The 16768-nt window shown below is 39.7% G+C and overlaps 3 protein-coding genes across 11 annotated transcripts in view; 1 reads left to right on the top strand and 2 right to left on the bottom strand.

Annotated features, from left to right (window-relative positions):
- Positions 1 to 2953, bottom strand: part of LOC130911875 (gastrula zinc finger protein XlCGF57.1-like) — a 262137-nt gene extending 259184 nt beyond the window's left edge. For 3 of the 8 annotated variants that reach the window (XR_009062495.1, XM_057829505.1, XM_057829529.1), the window contains exons 1-2: positions 1056 to 1215; positions 768 to 888 (exon numbers count right to left, since the gene is read on the bottom strand). Coding sequence is in view for 2 of the 8 variants with exons in the window: in XM_057829529.1 (XP_057685512.1) it covers positions 768 to 773 (6 nt within the window). In the remaining 6 variants the exon portion in view is untranslated. Of the gene's footprint in view, positions 1 to 767; positions 889 to 972; positions 1227 to 2874 lie in introns of those variants that run through there. The other 5 variants (XR_009062499.1, XR_009062496.1, XM_057829522.1 and 2 more) reach the window with 5 other exon arrangements.
- A 6408-nt stretch (positions 2954 to 9361) lies between these two features.
- LOC130911970 (uncharacterized) lies at positions 9362 to 13840 on the top strand. Of its 2 annotated transcripts, none has more exons than XM_057829673.1 (2): positions 9362 to 9611; positions 12380 to 13840. In XM_057829673.1, the coding sequence occupies exons 1-2, from the start codon at positions 9414 to 9416 to the stop codon at positions 13466 to 13468; spliced, it is 1287 nt and encodes a 428-aa protein (XP_057685656.1). In that variant the 5' UTR covers positions 9362 to 9413; the 3' UTR covers positions 13469 to 13840. The 2 variants fall into 2 exon arrangements, with proteins under 2 accessions (XP_057685656.1, XP_057685661.1); XM_057829678.1 differs by lacking the exon at positions 9362 to 9611 and adding an exon at positions 10856 to 11149.
- Positions 13792 to 16768, bottom strand: part of LOC130911811 (zinc finger and SCAN domain-containing protein 2-like) — a 98830-nt gene continuing 95853 nt past the window's right edge. The window contains exon 8 of the mRNA XM_057829407.1: positions 13792 to 15387. Coding sequence (XP_057685390.1) covers positions 14153 to 15387 — 1235 coding nt within the window. The 3' untranslated portion in view covers positions 13792 to 14152. The remainder of the gene's footprint in view (positions 15388 to 16768) is intronic.

Here is a 16768-nt window from a genome sequence, read left to right as displayed (position 1 = left end):
TGCCTGAAGTTTTTTTTTTTTTTAATGATAAATACGTATATAATGGCAACTGTTGACTTCTGTCGGAGCTTTGACTGTAAAATCCCGTTTGGTGTCGCATCGGCGTGCTGCTGATGATTGTAAACTTTTATAGCAAAGTTTGATTTTTGCCTCAGCTAGCTATCAGTAAGCTAAACCGCGCTAGGCATTATGGGAAATGTAGTTTTGAACTGCTACGTTTGGAAACATGCTGATTGAATAGTTTGTCAGTTTATTTCGGTTTTTGTTTGTGTGCAATCTAGAACATTGAATGAGAACATCAATTGAATGGGAATAACAATTTGTCAAGGATAATTGTCGTGATAGTAATTTATAAAAATGTTTAGTTGGCACATAGCCTACTGTGTGTATGTGTATTGACTGGACTACATTTCTATGGGTCTGCATTATATATATATATATATATATATATATATATATATATATATATATTTTTTTTTTTTTTTAAGTCGTTATTTTTTTTTTCAAACTGCATTTTTCCATCCAGAGTGAGGGGGCACACTTTAAATATATTAAAGTGATATAGGCATCTTTGAGTGAACTTCGAGTAAAATTCAAGTATCTTGAGGCTGGGCTGAGTGTCCTCTTTTTTAGAAATCAAAATATGGTCACCCTATCGTTATCGTTAGCCTTGTATAGTAAGATATGGGAACTTTGCACTAGTCACAATCACATCAAAGCAAGTCTGATATTGCATAAAAGTAAAACAACTCATGTCGTGATCTTACCCTCATTTTCTTTTGTTATTCAGTTGCTCGTCATGGCCTGGATTTCCTCTCATGTTCCACGTCTCTACTCTTTAGCTTGATGATTTTGCGTTGGCCTTCGGTCAGTAGTATTTTGTCGCATCTTTAAGACAAGTCGAAAAGCGTTTCATATTTAAATGTAATCACTCTTATGTTAAACAAGCGACTCTCGCTAAAAACAACTTACAAGTAGCATAAAAAGCAATCGAAATTCGTTCAAACGACTTCCACTAACGTTTTAGTCCATAAAATTCGTACTTCGATGCTTACCCGATGATAATACTTTGAAGGAGCTCGTTTGGTTAGGAGATGGGAACACGAAAGAAAGGTCAAGAGAAAGCGCTTCCGGAGCAGTGATTCAATTAGCTCATCTGTTCGGAGCACGTTTTGAAGTTTTAGTTTCAAGCGACCATCACTACTTCCATCTATGGCATAATTATTGGATGGTTAAAAAGAATATCACCCTCCCTATTTTTTTTTTTTTTTTTTTTTAACGTTTAATCCAACACGTACAATTTTTCCCCCCAACAAACTTTATTTACACAAAAACAAATACAAACATAGAGTGAACAATTCACATACAATCAACATATATACAACAACAAAAATAATAAATAAAAAGGTGGGGGTCAATTTTAACACGAGCTGTACCGTTTGCAAAGTCTCTTGGTCCTTATAGCCTTGGGGTTCAAACAGGAACTTAAATCGGCCAAATATAAAGAAAACATTATCCCAAAAACATGAAAATTTGGTCTTTGATTAGCATATTGAACACAATGAATGTGAAATTTCGCTAATATTAAAATAAGATTCATCACATATCTTTTATCCATTTCTGGTTCTTCAATGTTGGACAGGCCAAACAAAATATGTCTAAAAACAATTTTCAATGATGGCTCAACTTTAGAATTAATATAATTGTTCAGGTCAACCCAAAAGATGTGGGCGTAAGTACATTCCCAAAACAAATGGGAAATAGTTTCCTCTGCATTTGTACAAAACGAACATAACGTATCAATATTCATTTTAAATTTAACCATTGTTGTCTTTACAGGATAACACCTGTGAAGTAGTTTGAGTGTGACTTCTTTAACTTTATTTCTTAATAAATTTTTTGTTTAGGCAAAAGCCAAGCATGTTTCCATTCAATATCTTCGTATAAATTATTCCAATAATAAATCGCTGCAGGTTTGGAAACTATCTCCCTTTGAAGAAGTCCTCTCAAACAATGGTTGGAGGCTTCAGAGCTTAGTGCACTTTTATAACCAATAAACAGAGACTTTGGATCAAAGACTGGCATGTTACAATTTCTACCTTTAGGAGAATTTTATAATAATCTTTGAGAGCCCTCTGGTATTGCATCACACACAATAGAGTATTCACGAGGCGTAACAACAATACCATAAGATAAACAAAATTCTTGATAAGTGAAAAGTTGACCATCTTCGTTTAATAATTGACTAACTAAGAATATGTTATTTTCGGCCCATCTTTCAAAATATAAAGATCTATTTCGATACTGTATATCTCGGTTGTTCCAAATGTAATATCCATGTGGTGAAAAGTTGTGTTTATATATCATTGACCATGACATAAGAAGTTGAGTGTGGAATTTGGCTAATTTAACTGGTAACTTTGAAATGTTGTAATTACACCTTAACAAAAAGTCTAGACCTCCTACAGATTTAAAATTATGTGTAATGATGAAATTCCATATTGAGTCTGGATTTTTCAAATATAATTTAATCCATTTAATTTTAAACGATGCATTCAAAGAAGTAAAATCTAAAGCGTCAAAGCCTCCCGAAGCTACATTTTTTATCATAACATTCTTTTTTATGTAATGTATTTTGTTTTTTCAAATAAATTTGAATAAAATTCTGTCAATTTCGATACAAATATCTCTTGACACATCAAGCGCCATCGCTGCTTTTATCAATCTTGAAATACCTTCGACTTTAGAGACTAATGATCTACCAGCTATAGATAAATCCCTCTGTGGCCAAAGATTAAAAACGCGTACAAATCTCTCATCCTCCCTCGGGAGAAAATTGCGTTGGTTTGCGCAAGCTCAATAGACCCCACTCACCAATGTCACACAATGACGTGCCGCTGTATCCGGCCACCATAATGTCCGTCATTGTTTATCCGTATTCTCAATGGTTTCAATTTGTCGTGCAATTTATAGTGCAATTCATGGAAGCCCCGGTGCTTTCAGATGCTGTAAACTCATTGGATGCGTTGCATAAAAGGCGTTATGTGGAAAATCTTCTGTCTATCCATTCACCAGATCCATATTTGATGCCTAAATCGATATTTTTCGACCCGCTGTCTTCGCCGTCTCTGCCTGACATCTGCTACCCTGATATCTACAACTATCTTGTCCGCAGAAACTCAGCCTATTCTCACGAAACTTTGAAAAACTTTAAGAGCAGCACTCTAAGCAACATTACCCCGTGTGACCCTTTACTTTCAATTTTCTAAAATGGCGACAATCAATTAAAAAAAAAAAAGTTGACTGCAATGGCCGACGCTTCAATGATAGGTGGATATAGACCCCACTCACATGACGTCACAACCACGCCTCCGCGCCTTAGTGTCCGTCAGCTCGCCGTGTTTACGCATTACCACTACGTAAATTCCTCCTATTATGGCGTGTTTTTCTGCTCGTTAACATTAATAATCAAAATGGTGAAGGCGTGTGTGGCGGTTGGTTGCAGTAACAGAGAAGATAGACGGGGAGACTTGAAGTTCTACCGTATTCCGAGAGACCCGGAGAGGAGAGCGAGATGGACTGCTGCAATTCGACGAGAAAACTGGGCACCAGACGGTCACCACAGATTATGTAGTAGTCATTTTATATTTGGTAAGATGCATTTAATATATATTTAGAGGGTTTTGGACTGACAACCACAATTAAGATCATTGCGAGGCTAATCGCTGACAACATACAGTTTCAAATTCAAGATGCTTATTTCTTCCACCATCATTATTTTTTGAATAATATTTAGCTGGTACCAAGTGAAAGAAGCTGGATGTCGCTAGAGAGGCCTTAGGGACGCTAAACTGATTCGCTTTCAGCCTATGGGCCTACTCTGCAGTTAGCGAGCTTGTGTAACGCAATCGCCACACTTGCATTTGAAGAGGTTCAGTGGGACAACTTCAAGCAAGTTTTTGGTTAACATGGAGGAAGGCCTATGCTGAGACCAAGAGTTTTACGTCATATACTTGGAAAGAAATCGAACTATTGACTTAACATATAAACCAGTTTTTTCCTGATTATTACATCACTGAAGTGCCCGTAAACGCGTCAAATCTCATTATTGTCATTACCTGGTTATTCCCAGTTATCAGATTATTGTATTCATGTAAACGTAGCTGATAATAAATAAACAATTATTTTTAAAAAAAAAAAAAAAAACATTCTTACCTGCAAGTGATGCGCGGGCATCATCTCGCTTTTTCCTCTTCCTTTTTTCCGCCCCTGACTCTTGTTGTCTTTTCGATGACATTTCCTTTCAAGAATAAACTTCTGCCAAATTTGCGACTGAAGCATAATGGAGCAAACTCCTGTTGTAACAGGAGAATGTCATTGTCAGTCACGTCGATAAAAAAAGGTAAAGCTATGCTTAGGTCGGCTCGTTTTTTTTCGTCTTTTTCAGCCTTCGACACTAAAGCCATCTCAGTGTTTCCCACAGGATTTTAGGAGACTGTGGTGGGAGGGTCTCTGACCATAGGATTTTTTGAAACTGTGATGGTGGGCTGCATCGGAGTCGGACAGCCACACCATGTCATGCCACGGCGATTTTTTTTTTTCTTTCTTCCCCCCCCCCCCAAGAAGAACCATAACAAAGATATATTTGAAATATTTCATTAGCTAGGCTAATGTTATAGCTCTCAGCTACGGTACATGTATGTAAAATGCGTTGCTGATTACAGCTACGTTACCCTATGTAATAATGCGACTTTTTTTCTCGTAGCAATAGTACAACTTACATCTCGTAGTGACTCAGGGTTGGCAACCCAAACTGTTGAAAGAGCCATATTTGACACCCCCCCCCCCCCCCAAAAAAAACAACAACTGATACAGTATGTCTGGAGCAGCAAAAAATTAAAAGCCTTGTACAAGCCTTATAATTATCAATACTAGCTATATTAGCCTACTATAAAAATGACTAAGTTGGCTAGAAATACATAATTAGCCTTCATGATTAAATGTTTATTTTCCCTGCAGTGGATCCTATAGCGCACCACGTGACTACTCTGTTGTACGATGACACCACAAGTTTAACTTCATTACAATATTAATGAATTGAAAGAATGTTTGTATCATGTTTGTCCTCCTAGAAATCCTATTAAAACAAAAAATATATTTCCCTCCCCCATCTTTTTCCATTTAAAAAAAAAAAAAAAAGAAAAAAAAAAAAGCTCCGAAGCAGCACTAAAGAGCCGCATGCGGCCCAAGAGCCGCGGGTTTCAGACCGCCGTCGTAGCCCTCCTTTTTCCTTTTTATTTGACCCTCATAAGTACTACATTACCACAACAATAACAGTCCTTCTGTCAACTGACCCATTTACAGGACTGGGGGAATTCTAATGGCCGTGTAAATAGTTTTTCTTGATTCGGTGAGAAGGTGAATAGTTTTTTCCTCGTTGTTCGTGAACTAAATTTCCACACAAACGCACATCGAGGCACCATTAACTTAGCAAGGAGAGGTATGAGAGTCATTTTTCGAGTGTCCCAGAGCTCGCGAAATTGGGGTGGGGGGCGCATTTATCCAACTCCTGTCTGAAGTTGGCGCGTCGGTGTTGTGCCGAAAAATAGCCACTCCACGCGAAATGTCTCCCCGACGGGAGCGCCCACACGTCACTCGTACAAACAGCCTTTTCTTACCAATCGATGGACACGGAAACGACGTTCTTGTACCGTGAATATGTATCATTTTACTCTGCTTGAACTAATAAATACTTTACTGTGACCAACGCTCTGAAAATAGAGCAAGGCTTTATTTTGGGCCCCGCCTCTCCGCGCAAGTTCAATCAAAGTTTGCTTTCCGTCCAAGACGGCCGTCCACCGCTCACTTTCGCCGAAAAGTCCGATCCAAACTATTGTAATGCCCCGGATATGGGGAAGAAGGAGAGAAGTCTGTATGTGCTTACCCACTTGATTGTGGTAACAATAATAAAGAAAAACAATAACAAAATAAGACATGCGGCCGCTATCTCTCGCTATCTCGCTCGTTCTCCCATTCTTCCTACTCGTTCCCCTTGCGTCTCTTAAATAAATAAATAAAAAAAAATACTACTCTAAAATGCTGCTCTCGCTCGCGCGGGTAGTAGAGTGGAGTGGGCTACAGCTGTGTAATCGGCTGACTGACGCATCTGATTAGTTTTTTTTTCCCGGCGTTGGGGGGGGGGGGGGGGTCAAACGAGACTGTGGCGGGCCGCCACAGTCTCGTTCATTGGTGGGGGGAACACTGCATCTCTTTAACTGAACATTTTTATGTTCTTCCACATCTTTGCCAGACATTTTGGCACCAGGCACATCAGTTTCTGAGAGAATTGGTAGATTTAGCTCTATAAACATCTCCTTCGTACACGATTTCCATTCATTTCCTATTAGGGACAAACGGTGGCTTGTCCCTTCTTAGCAACAGTAGCTAATGTCATGAATATTAATGAGCGGAAGTGACGTGTTGCTTGCGGTACACCATTCAATGAGCCATGACCCGGAAGACGAATCCTTGTTGAAGAAAAACATCGTTTTCCGGGTCAAGGCTAATCGTAAACGCGAACTTGGAGGAAAACAAATATTGGGCGTATTTTGTTTTTCGACTTCAGTTCAATAAATTGACATTGTAAAAACGGATTAAGGCTCGTTTTCCGTTTTTATTTTCCAAAATTAGAAGGAAAAACAAACGGCCTAAAGATACACGGACAGTCTTGATAATTCTTGAAGTCTGGGAATCATACTTTTATAGTCTATGCGCTCAATACTGCCAACTATCGGATGGAGGCGGAGGTTATTTGAGACACCTGAAAATTCTCGGCTTACTGTGTGTGAGAAAATCTTGATCAAACATCGAGTGACGTTTGTCTCAAAAAGAAATGCGCGTGTTTGTTGAGAGAAATGGTGGAGGAAATGTTTTGTATTCATAAATGTGTCCTCAGTTGATGTTGAAATAATGTTCCTATTGCTTGTTATTATTGACAAAATAATCTTTTCGCCACAAGATGGCAGGATGGGACTTAATTGTAATTACTTCTTTGTGTTTGACTTTGATGACTTTGATTTGTGGAATTTGCCTGTGAACACAGCAATGAGAGAGGATGTATCCGCATGTCAGTGGAAATTAAACACGCCAAATTTTGGCTAGAAGACAACTTATTCTCCGTCAATTCTTCCTACGAATGCAACGTTGAGCTGCAACCACCTCAAAAGGTTATGGGCCCAGGAATCATTCGAAGGTAAAGTCAGAAACTAAAATGATGGGACATTTTCATCTAATCGGGCTAAAGAAGACAGTGCTGGTAGGACCAACCACTGAAGCAGAGAGAGAAAATGATGAAATGAAAAATGCGGACGCGTATGCTGAAATGATACAACTTCTTGATGATAAAAGCCTTAATAATGAGAGATGCGCCAAATGACGGAGGAAAAGCTCTGAAAATATTAAGGGAATATTATGCTGAGAAGGGAAAACCCAGGATTATAAACTTGTACACCATGCTAACATCTCTTCAAAAGCAAACCGATGAAAGCATAGTGGACTGCATAATAAGAGCTGAGCCCGCCATCACAGCATTGCGAAATGCAGGAGAAACAATGGCAGATGGTCTACTTATCGCAATGGTCTTGAAGGGGCTGCCAGAAAGTTACAAGCCATTTACAATTCATGTGGCGCATACCGATGAGAACATGACATTTGCAGAATTCAAAACCAAACTCCGAAGTTTTGAAGAAACGGAAAAGTTAAATGCAGCAGAATCAAGCGACAGAGTGATGAAGACTCAAGCAAGAGCTTCAAAGCAAGCCACAAAAGCAAACGCTCATGACCGGATCAAAGACGACACAGAGTTGGTGTGCTTCAAATGTGGGATCAAAGGCCACCATGCAAAATCATGTCAACAAAAGACATGGTGTAGTCGATGCAAAACGGACACGCACAAAGACACCACTTGCAGACGCAAGGAAACACTGGATGGAGCGAGAAAAATTGCTGAAGATGGAGATCCTGACTTCGCGTTCAAGGTGAGAGATGAACAGCCCGACACCAGGCGGCAGGATACACACAGCATCCGGGAACGAGGCCTGATGGTGGACACAGGAGCGACATCTCATATCATCACTGACGAGACCAAATTCAAAAGCTTCCAGGAGACGTTCAAACCAGAGAACCACAGCGGCACAGTTGGCAGATGGTACCTGGTGCAGTGGAGTCGCACTCAAAAGAGGAGATGCGGAGTGCTACCTGATTGACAACAGATGACATGATTGCTGATATCATGACAAAACCTGTAACAAAGTTAAAATTGAAGAAGTTTGACAGTGTTATTTTGGGAATTTGAAATGTAAAATTTCATTTGGTTGTTAAAAAAGGCATCAACATGAGAACAAGTGGGGGTGTTGAAAGAAATGGTGGAGGAAATGTTTTGTATTCATAAATGTGTCCTCAGTTGATGTTGAAATAATGTTCCTATTGCTTGTTATTATTGACATATCATCTTTTCGCCACAAGATGGCAGGATGGGACTTAATTGTCTAAAGTGCTACATCTATTACTTCTTTGTGTTTGACTTTGATGACTTTGATTTGTGGGATTTGCCTGTGAAGACAGCAATGAGAGAGGATGTATCGGCATGTCAGTAGAAATTAAACACGCCAAGTTTTGGCTAAAAGACAACTTATTCTCCGTCAATTCTTCCTACGAATGCAACGTTGAGCTGCAACCACCTCAACAGCGTTCGCTGTTAAAAAACACAGCTCCAGCAATTCACAAGCAAAATTGAATACTTAAAAAATGATACTGCACGCACATCATTAAAAAACACATGCGAAATTTGCGGAAGTATTTGTGGATTTGAAAAACACATGGAAAACGCGGACGTATTTGTGGATCTGAAAAACACGTGTGAAAATCACTAATGTATTTGTGAGAATCGCGGATGTATTTGTGAATTTGAAAAACGTGTGAATCGCGAATGAAAATTTGAAAAATTTGACCGTTTTTGTTATGTTTGTCTCAAAAATAATCGCACGCAGCCACTGATTCACAAATACAATTCGAGTGTTTGCAAACAATAATTCATGATGAGTGCACGCACAACATAAAAAAACACATGTGAATTTCCAGAATATATTTGTGGATTCCAAAAACACATGGAAACTCACGGATATATTTGTGGATCTCGAAAATACATGTGAAAATCTTGGCTATATTTGTGCATCGACAAAGGATATGTGTGAATCGCGAAAGTATTTGTGAGAATATTTTTGAGACAAATCTCTCCCCATAGTACTACGCCCAATACGACCTGCTGTGACGTTTTAGTCTGCGCCAGTGACGCATTATTTACTCGCCAGTCGCCACACACAGCAGCGGCGCTAAGCTAAACGGAAGACAACGAAATGGAGACCGTTGAAGACACCGCGGCAATTCTTGCATGTTTGAAGGGAATCGTTTCCATCAGCGAGCAATCCCAGCGTCTAACGACGAGACTGGTAGCCCACATTAAAAGACAACAGAGCCAAAGGCAAGCGATGTTTCTTCGTTTCATGGAGACCAAAAGGGCAGCAGACGACCGTAGAAGACAAAGGAGGCGACGGGTAAGTGTAAAACCATGTATTTGACGTGTTTACTAAGGATGTAAGTGTTCACGTGTTTTTTTTTGTTGTTTTTTTTTTTTTAATAACTGTTTTAGTTTTACTTGCGTGCCGACTGTTTTCTTTTGATGCATTTGAAGCCCTCATAAATTTAGCAGCGCGAGCTAAGCGATGTGTGCGGTCATGCGGCAGTTTCCGCACGGACGCTTTAAGTGTCGGACACTCTGGAATATGTACGTGAAAAAAAGTCAAGTGGATAAATCTGTTATAATTGTTACATTTTTTTTTTTTTTTCAGAACGAGGTGTTTTATATGTATTTGAAATATCATCCAAAAGTGTCTCGTTTATTTATTTTCACATATTGTTTACATTTTGAAAAATAAAAGCATTAACTGTATTTTTCGAACCTTTTTTTTTGTAAAGTCTTAATTGCAATGAGCACTTCAAAAACTGAACCAAAATTTAATTTTAGTGTACTGTTAGACCCCTACTGTTACTGTCAGGGTACCCGCGGGTTATTAAAAGTATTAAAAAAGCATTGAATTTAGTTTTTCATTTTTAAAGGTATTAAAAGTATTAAATTAGCTGTTGTAAGTCTGGAATATTTTCACAGTGGTCTTAATTTTCAAGAACATCTCAGTGCAACCTAAATTATATCCGTGACAAAGTTTTTTTTGTTTTTTTTAAAATCCATAACGAAAATGACGCATAGAATTTTTACGATGCACTGCACTACAAATCGAAATGCAACTCGTGCTTGCCGAACTAGGGCTGGGCGATATGGCCTTAAGTTTAAGTATCACGATAAATTGAGCAGATTTACCTCGATAACGATAAATGACGATAAATTCGCCCAAGCGGACTGTTATATAATTTGAAAATTTGACTCAATGCATGGAATACAAATTAACCGTTTCTCGTTAAATTTATTTAACCAGCTTTCAATCTAACAATTGCACATGCAGTCTAAACACTAAGTATTAAAAAAAATCTTGTAAACAATAAGAATTCTAGTGTGAACATTCATAACAGCTTGTATGACTTGGAAAATGTACATTATAAAAATCAATATGATGACTGTGCAAACATGTCATTCTAACACAAATGACTTGCAACTTTAACAGTACACTTCAGACAATTTATTGGTAATGGCTGCTGTGACATAATTATTCAACACAAGTGTTTACGTCAAGGTTTCAGTTTTTTTTTCTCTTTTTTTTTTTCCCCGAAACATTTTTTAATACATGCACCCCCCACACAGACACAACCAGATTAAAGCTGTATTGCTTTGATGCCAATGAAACATTTAAGGTTTTATGATGGCAGAATAAAGCAAACACATACAGAAAAATAGCTGTGGCCATTAAACTGTCATATTATATATAGGCTTCACTGTTGGATTAGGCTACTTTATGCTGAGTGCTTTACCATCATGAAAGCTTTCAGAAAAATCACATAGAGATGCCAAATAACACGACATGATGATTTCTACATGAAGTCCGTGCCCAGTCCACTCATTAATTTCAGCCGTTTCGACAAGGTTAGAGCCGCTGTCCGACTCGTTCACGTTCATTTGTAGCCGTTGTTAGCTGCTAGCGTTAGCCTGTGGCTTGGCTACCAGAAGAACGCACTGAACGCATCCTCTCCTAATATCGTGAGAACCAGGGAGGACAGCGGGTGAAAGCCCGTCTGGAACCCGCCAAGAGTTTACTTAATGCCGGGTGAAAGTTTGGCGGAGCTAAGATAGCTAACTTAAGCCCGACTCCATCCCGTTTACTTTTAGCGTTAGCCGTTAGCATTAGCCTACCGGGCTTCTGTTTGATTGGCTTCCTGAAAACCACGTGACTCCATACGTAAGCACACTGTCTGCTTTCTTAAAGGGGAATGAACATAGCCGAACAACACAGCGTCAAAGCGGGATACAAAGACTATATTTTCTTGTTTTATTAAATTACCGAATTTACCGACATGGTCAAAATTACGTCGGTCATCGTGAAGAATTTCGGTGACGGTAAATTTTCGGTTTACCGCCCTGCTCTACTGTGACCAGGGAATTTAACGCCTGCTTTCGCGCACACTGCTTCCCATGTCAGTCGACACGGGAAATCTTTTTCACACACAACTGCTGCACGGTTAAGTCCCGCGATATTCCCGTTGTTTTGGAGTATGTGATAGGGGCTCAAGTTACATCCAGATACTTTAGGTTGCAGTTTATGGGTCATGCGAAGGCAGTGGACCTGCTTAAACATTTCGGTTTGCCTTTCGAATAAATGTGAATTTCGCCGTTTTAACTCGAGAGTTAGCCATGTTCACTGGGGTCTTGGCAGGTGCACTAGCGGCTAGCCTGTTACAGAAGATGGCTGTCCTCCTCTTTTTGTCCATAATTACTGTGTGCGTGTGTGTGTTTAAAAAAATTCTGACAGAGTTTAAATTGTTACTTTAAATGTGTTTTAATTGTATCTTCAATATATGTGCATTCTTGTCAAACACACTTAGTAATTGAGGTTAAATTTGATGTTCAGTGCTTTATTTAATATGATTCAATATGATCTAAATAATGGGTGCAAGAAAAGTATTAATTTTCAGGTGAAATGGCATTAAAAAAGGTCTTAAAAGTCTTGAATTTAGATTTATCCTTCCTGGGGGGACCCTGACTGTATAAACATGTACTGTCATATGAACAAACATTTGAGCCAAGTTTGTGTTTTTGAGTTTGTGACTTATGTCACCCAAAATACCCAAGAAAATACGTTTTCCATTTCCGTTTCAGATTTTGCTGCGACTCATTGCGCAGCGATCCTCGCCATCTGTTTGGGTGCGAACAAAAGCCGATGACTGGTGGAGACGGGTTCTTCCCAGTTTTACAGACGAGCAGTTCGTGGAGAATTTCCGTATGTCTAGAGAGACATTTCAATACCTCTGTCGGCGTCTGAGGCCTGCAATGGAGAGAGTGGACACGACGTTTCGCCTTGCAGTTCCGTTAGACATGAGGATTGCTGTCGCCCTTTGGAAGCTCGCCACCAACTCTGACTACAAGAGCATAGGGCGTATATTTGGGATTGGCCTTTCAACTGCCTGTGACTGTTTAAGAGAGTTCTGCTCCGCTGTGGAAGAAGTTTTGCTGCCAGAGGTCCTGAAAATGCCTAGCCTTGACAAAATGAAAGAACATGCACAGTATTTTGAGCAAAGATGGGGGTTGCCACAGTGTATTGGGGCTGTTGATTGTTCCCACATCCCAATTTTAGCACCCAAGCAGGCCCACACGGAGTATTTTAATAGAAAAGGATGGTACTCAATTGTTTTACAGGCAGTTGTAGATGGAAGAGGTTTGATTTGGAACGCATACACTGGGCAACCTGGTAGCCTGCATGATGCCCGAGTGTTACGCTTGTCTGATCTGTGGGAACTGGCTGAGAGGGGCAGGGTATTTTCACAGGAGTACATGAGTGTTGCAGGGCAGAATGTTGGTTACTACATCATTGGAGATGCTGCATATCCACTGAAAAGCTGGCTCATGAAGCCATTTGCAGACACTGGTGCCTTAACCAAAGAAGAGCAGGCATTCAACGTGAAGACAAGCAGGGCAAGAGTTGTGGTTGAGCATGCTTTTTGTAGACTCAAAGGAAGGTGGCGATGCCTCCAAAAGCGCAATGACTGCAGCCTAGAGAGGATCAAGTCCATGGTGCTCACGTGCTGTGTGCTTCATAACCTCTGTGAAAGCCACAATGAGATGTGGAGAGAGGAGTGGAGCGAGCAACTGCCACTGCAGCCAGACACTCCTGTTCAACCACCTGCTACAGATGCTGAAGGTGTAGCTGTGCGTTCAGCCTTGATGCGCCACTTTGTGTTGCCCAACTAAATAGGTGTACACCAACACCCCCATGACTCGTTTTTTTTCCCTTCCAAAATAAAAGTTTTTTAAATTTCATTCATGTTTTATGTGCATTATTATAAAGCCATTTTCCATCTGTAGCTGGCTACAAAGGCCAAATTTTTGAATGTGGTGTCATGTGTTAACCAGTGGCGCCACCAGGGGGTGGCCAGGGGTGGCCACGGCCACCCCTATAATAGAGACTATCACAGAGCAGGTGCATTTATACGGAGATTTGATTACACACAGGTGGATTCTATTTATCATCATCGGTCATTTAGGACAACACTGGATCATTCAGAGATCCTCACTGAACTTCTGGAGTGAGTTTGCTGCACTGAAAATAAAGGGGCCGAATAATATTGCACGCCCCACTTTTCAGTTTTTTATTTGTTAAAAAAGTTTAAATTATCCAATAAATGTTGTTCCACTTCACGATTGTGTCCCACTTGTTGATTCTTGACAAAAAAAATTACATTTCATATCTTTGTTTGAAGCCTGAAATGTGGCGAAAGGTTGCAAGATTCAAGGGGGCCGAATACTTTTGCAAGGCACTATAAGTTTGAGGATCACTTTAACGTGTGTCCTCGTCATTTATCGCAAACAGAGCAATCATAAGGCTTCTCTCCAGTGTGTGTTGTCTTGTTAAGTGTACCTTCATACGATATATTTTTATTGGAAAGAGAGCAGACATAAGACCTCTCCAGTGTGTGTCGGCGCATGTCTTGCTAACTGATACTTCATGGCGAATCTTTTACCACAAACTGTGCAGACAAAAGGCCTCTCTATAGTGTGTGTTCTCGTGTGCGAAATTAAATTTTCCTTCGTTCTAAATCTTTGATCGCAAACAGAGCAAGCAAAAGGCTTCTCTTCAGCGTGTGTTCTCATGTGTTTTGTTAACACTTGCTTCGTACAAAATGTTTTATTGCAAAGAGAGCAGACGAAAGACCTCTTTCTGTTTGTCCCTATGTGTCTTGTTAACTGATACTTCTTGGCGAATCCTTTACCACAAGTTGTGCAGACGAAAGGCTTCTCGCCAGTGTGTGTTCCCGTGTGCGAAATTAAATGTTCCTCCGTTCTAAATCTTTTATCGCAAACAGAGCAAGCAAAAGGCTGCTTCTCTCCAGTGTGTGTTCTCGTGTGTCTTGTTAAATCTTGCTTCGAACAAAATCTTGTATCGCAAAGAGAGCAGACGAAAGGCTTCTCTCCAGTGTGCGTTCTCGCGTGTGTTTTTAAATATCCTTTCTGGGAGAATCTTTTTCCACAAAATGTGCAGACAAATGGCTTTTCCCCCGTGTGTGTCCTATTGTGCGTTGTTAAGGCTTGCTTCGAACAAAATCTTTTATCGCAAAGAGAGCAGACAAAAGGTTTTTCTCCAGTGTGTGTCCGCACGTGTCTTGTTAACAGAAACGTCGTACCAAATCTTTTATTGCAAACAGAGCAAGCAAGCTCGTCTCCGGTGTGTGTTCTTGTGTGTTTCTTCAAGGGTTTCCCAGCCGCGCATTTTTCTGCGCCTCTTTTCAGTGATGACTTGTTTAAGGATTTCGAAGGATCCCAGTCATCATCCTCCTCATCGGTGTGAAAGTCAGAAGAGTGTGACGTTACGTCGTCAGTGTCCGAGCGTGGTGCTAAAAGGTCGTCCGGTTGCGATTGTCCCTCACCTTTTGTTGTCAGGTGTTGAAACAAGCTACTGCTCGCTAGTTTCGCTGTTCCGCTCTCTTCGTTTGGACCTTCATCTTCTTCGCTTTTTTCACCGACAATCATTGGAAACCTGGAGATTTCCTCTCCTTGTTTTTCTTCTTTCATGCTGGGGGTCTCTGGCTCTGACTCCTGTTTGATGTACGCCATATCCGACTCCTCCTGGTTAACATGGGGGCGATCCGAATGAACATCTTTCACTGCGACGTCTGTAGGACACAGGATAAAAATTAAAAATCACGCTCTTGGGACAGAACAGCCGATATTTCCTTAACATTTTTACAGTAGGGATTTAATGATTTTGGTGCATATTTTGGCCTAATGTTATGATAAAATGGGTTATAGCGGATAGAGATGTCCCAATTACGTCATTTTCAAAGTATCGGAATCGGCAACAAAATATCGGCCATGCTTTTTTTTAATATATTTATATTTTTTAATAAAATCGTTTTCTAATTGTATTTAACATTACAAACATAATATGTTACACTCATCCAGAGTCTTTAGTTTAGGCTTAAGGTAGGGCTGTCAAATTTATCCCAATGACGGCGGTAATTTTTAAAAAAATGTATCACCTTAAACTTGACACGGCGGTAATTAATTTAAAAAAAAGTATCACGTTAAAATATTTAACACAATTAATGCATGCACTGCACAACCCACTCACGCATTGTCACGCTCCATCTGTAATGGCGCCGTTTTGCCTATATAGAGAGCTAAAAGACAGTGTAAAATGAGTAAAGTAAATTTTGGCAGCCTATTGAGCCTTAATTTAATTGGCTAAAGCCTTACAATCCCTTTCCCTAAGATTAGAAATATCATGGGAAGCAAAGCAATGTGGCAAAACAAGGTAGCAATTGATCTTTTTCTCAACACCTTACATTATATACCATCGCAGAGAAGATATATGAATTGGTAGCACTACGCACAGTCATTGTTCCACTTGTCATGGTTCCACTTCCCATCATGCATTTGGGCATTTGGAATTGAATCGGGAGCAAAAAAAAAGCAATCAGATCGGGAAATATCGGGATCGGCAGATACTCAAACTAAAACGATCGGGAGATAAAAAACATGATCAGAACAACCCTAATAGCGGATGAACTAGTAATGGGATTATGAAGTTTATGGAAATACATTGACTCCCTTTGTTGTCGCTCAATTTCTAACATTACTTCAATAGTTTCAGGGAAGATTTTAGTCTAGTGCATTGTAATATTTTCCAAGCTGATTACCGTATTTTCCGGATTATAAATCGCAGTTTTTTTTCATAGTTTGGCTGGCGGTGCGATTTATACTCAGGAGCGACTAATGTGTGAAATTATTAACACTAGGGTTGTTCCGATCATGTTTTTTTGCTCCCGATCCGATCCCGATCGTTTTAGTTTGAGTATCTGCCGATCCCGATATTTCCCGATCCGATTGCTTTTTTTTGCTCCCGATTCAATTCCAAACATTCCCGATAATTTTTCCCGATCATATACATTTTGGCAATGCATTATAAAAAAAAGAATAAAACTCGGACGAATATATACATTCAACATACAGTACATAAGTACTGTATTTGTTTATTATGACAATAAATCCTCA

This window comes from Corythoichthys intestinalis, chromosome 1, assembly GCF_030265065.1.
Source record: "Corythoichthys intestinalis isolate RoL2023-P3 chromosome 1, ASM3026506v1, whole genome shotgun sequence".
NCBI classification, from domain to species: Eukaryota; Metazoa; Chordata; class Actinopteri; order Syngnathiformes; family Syngnathidae; genus Corythoichthys; species Corythoichthys intestinalis.
This window is presented reverse-complemented; position numbering and strand designations above follow the sequence as displayed.

Coding starts and splice junctions, on each gene's coding strand:
- LOC130911970 (XM_057829673.1), top strand. CDS start 9,414: ATGGAGACCGTTGAAGACACCGCGGCAATTCTTGCATGTTTGAAGGGA. Junction 9,612..12,379: donor GAAGACAAAGGAGGCGACGG/GTAAGTGTAAAA, acceptor TTTCCGTTTCAG/ATTTTGCTGCGACTCATTGC.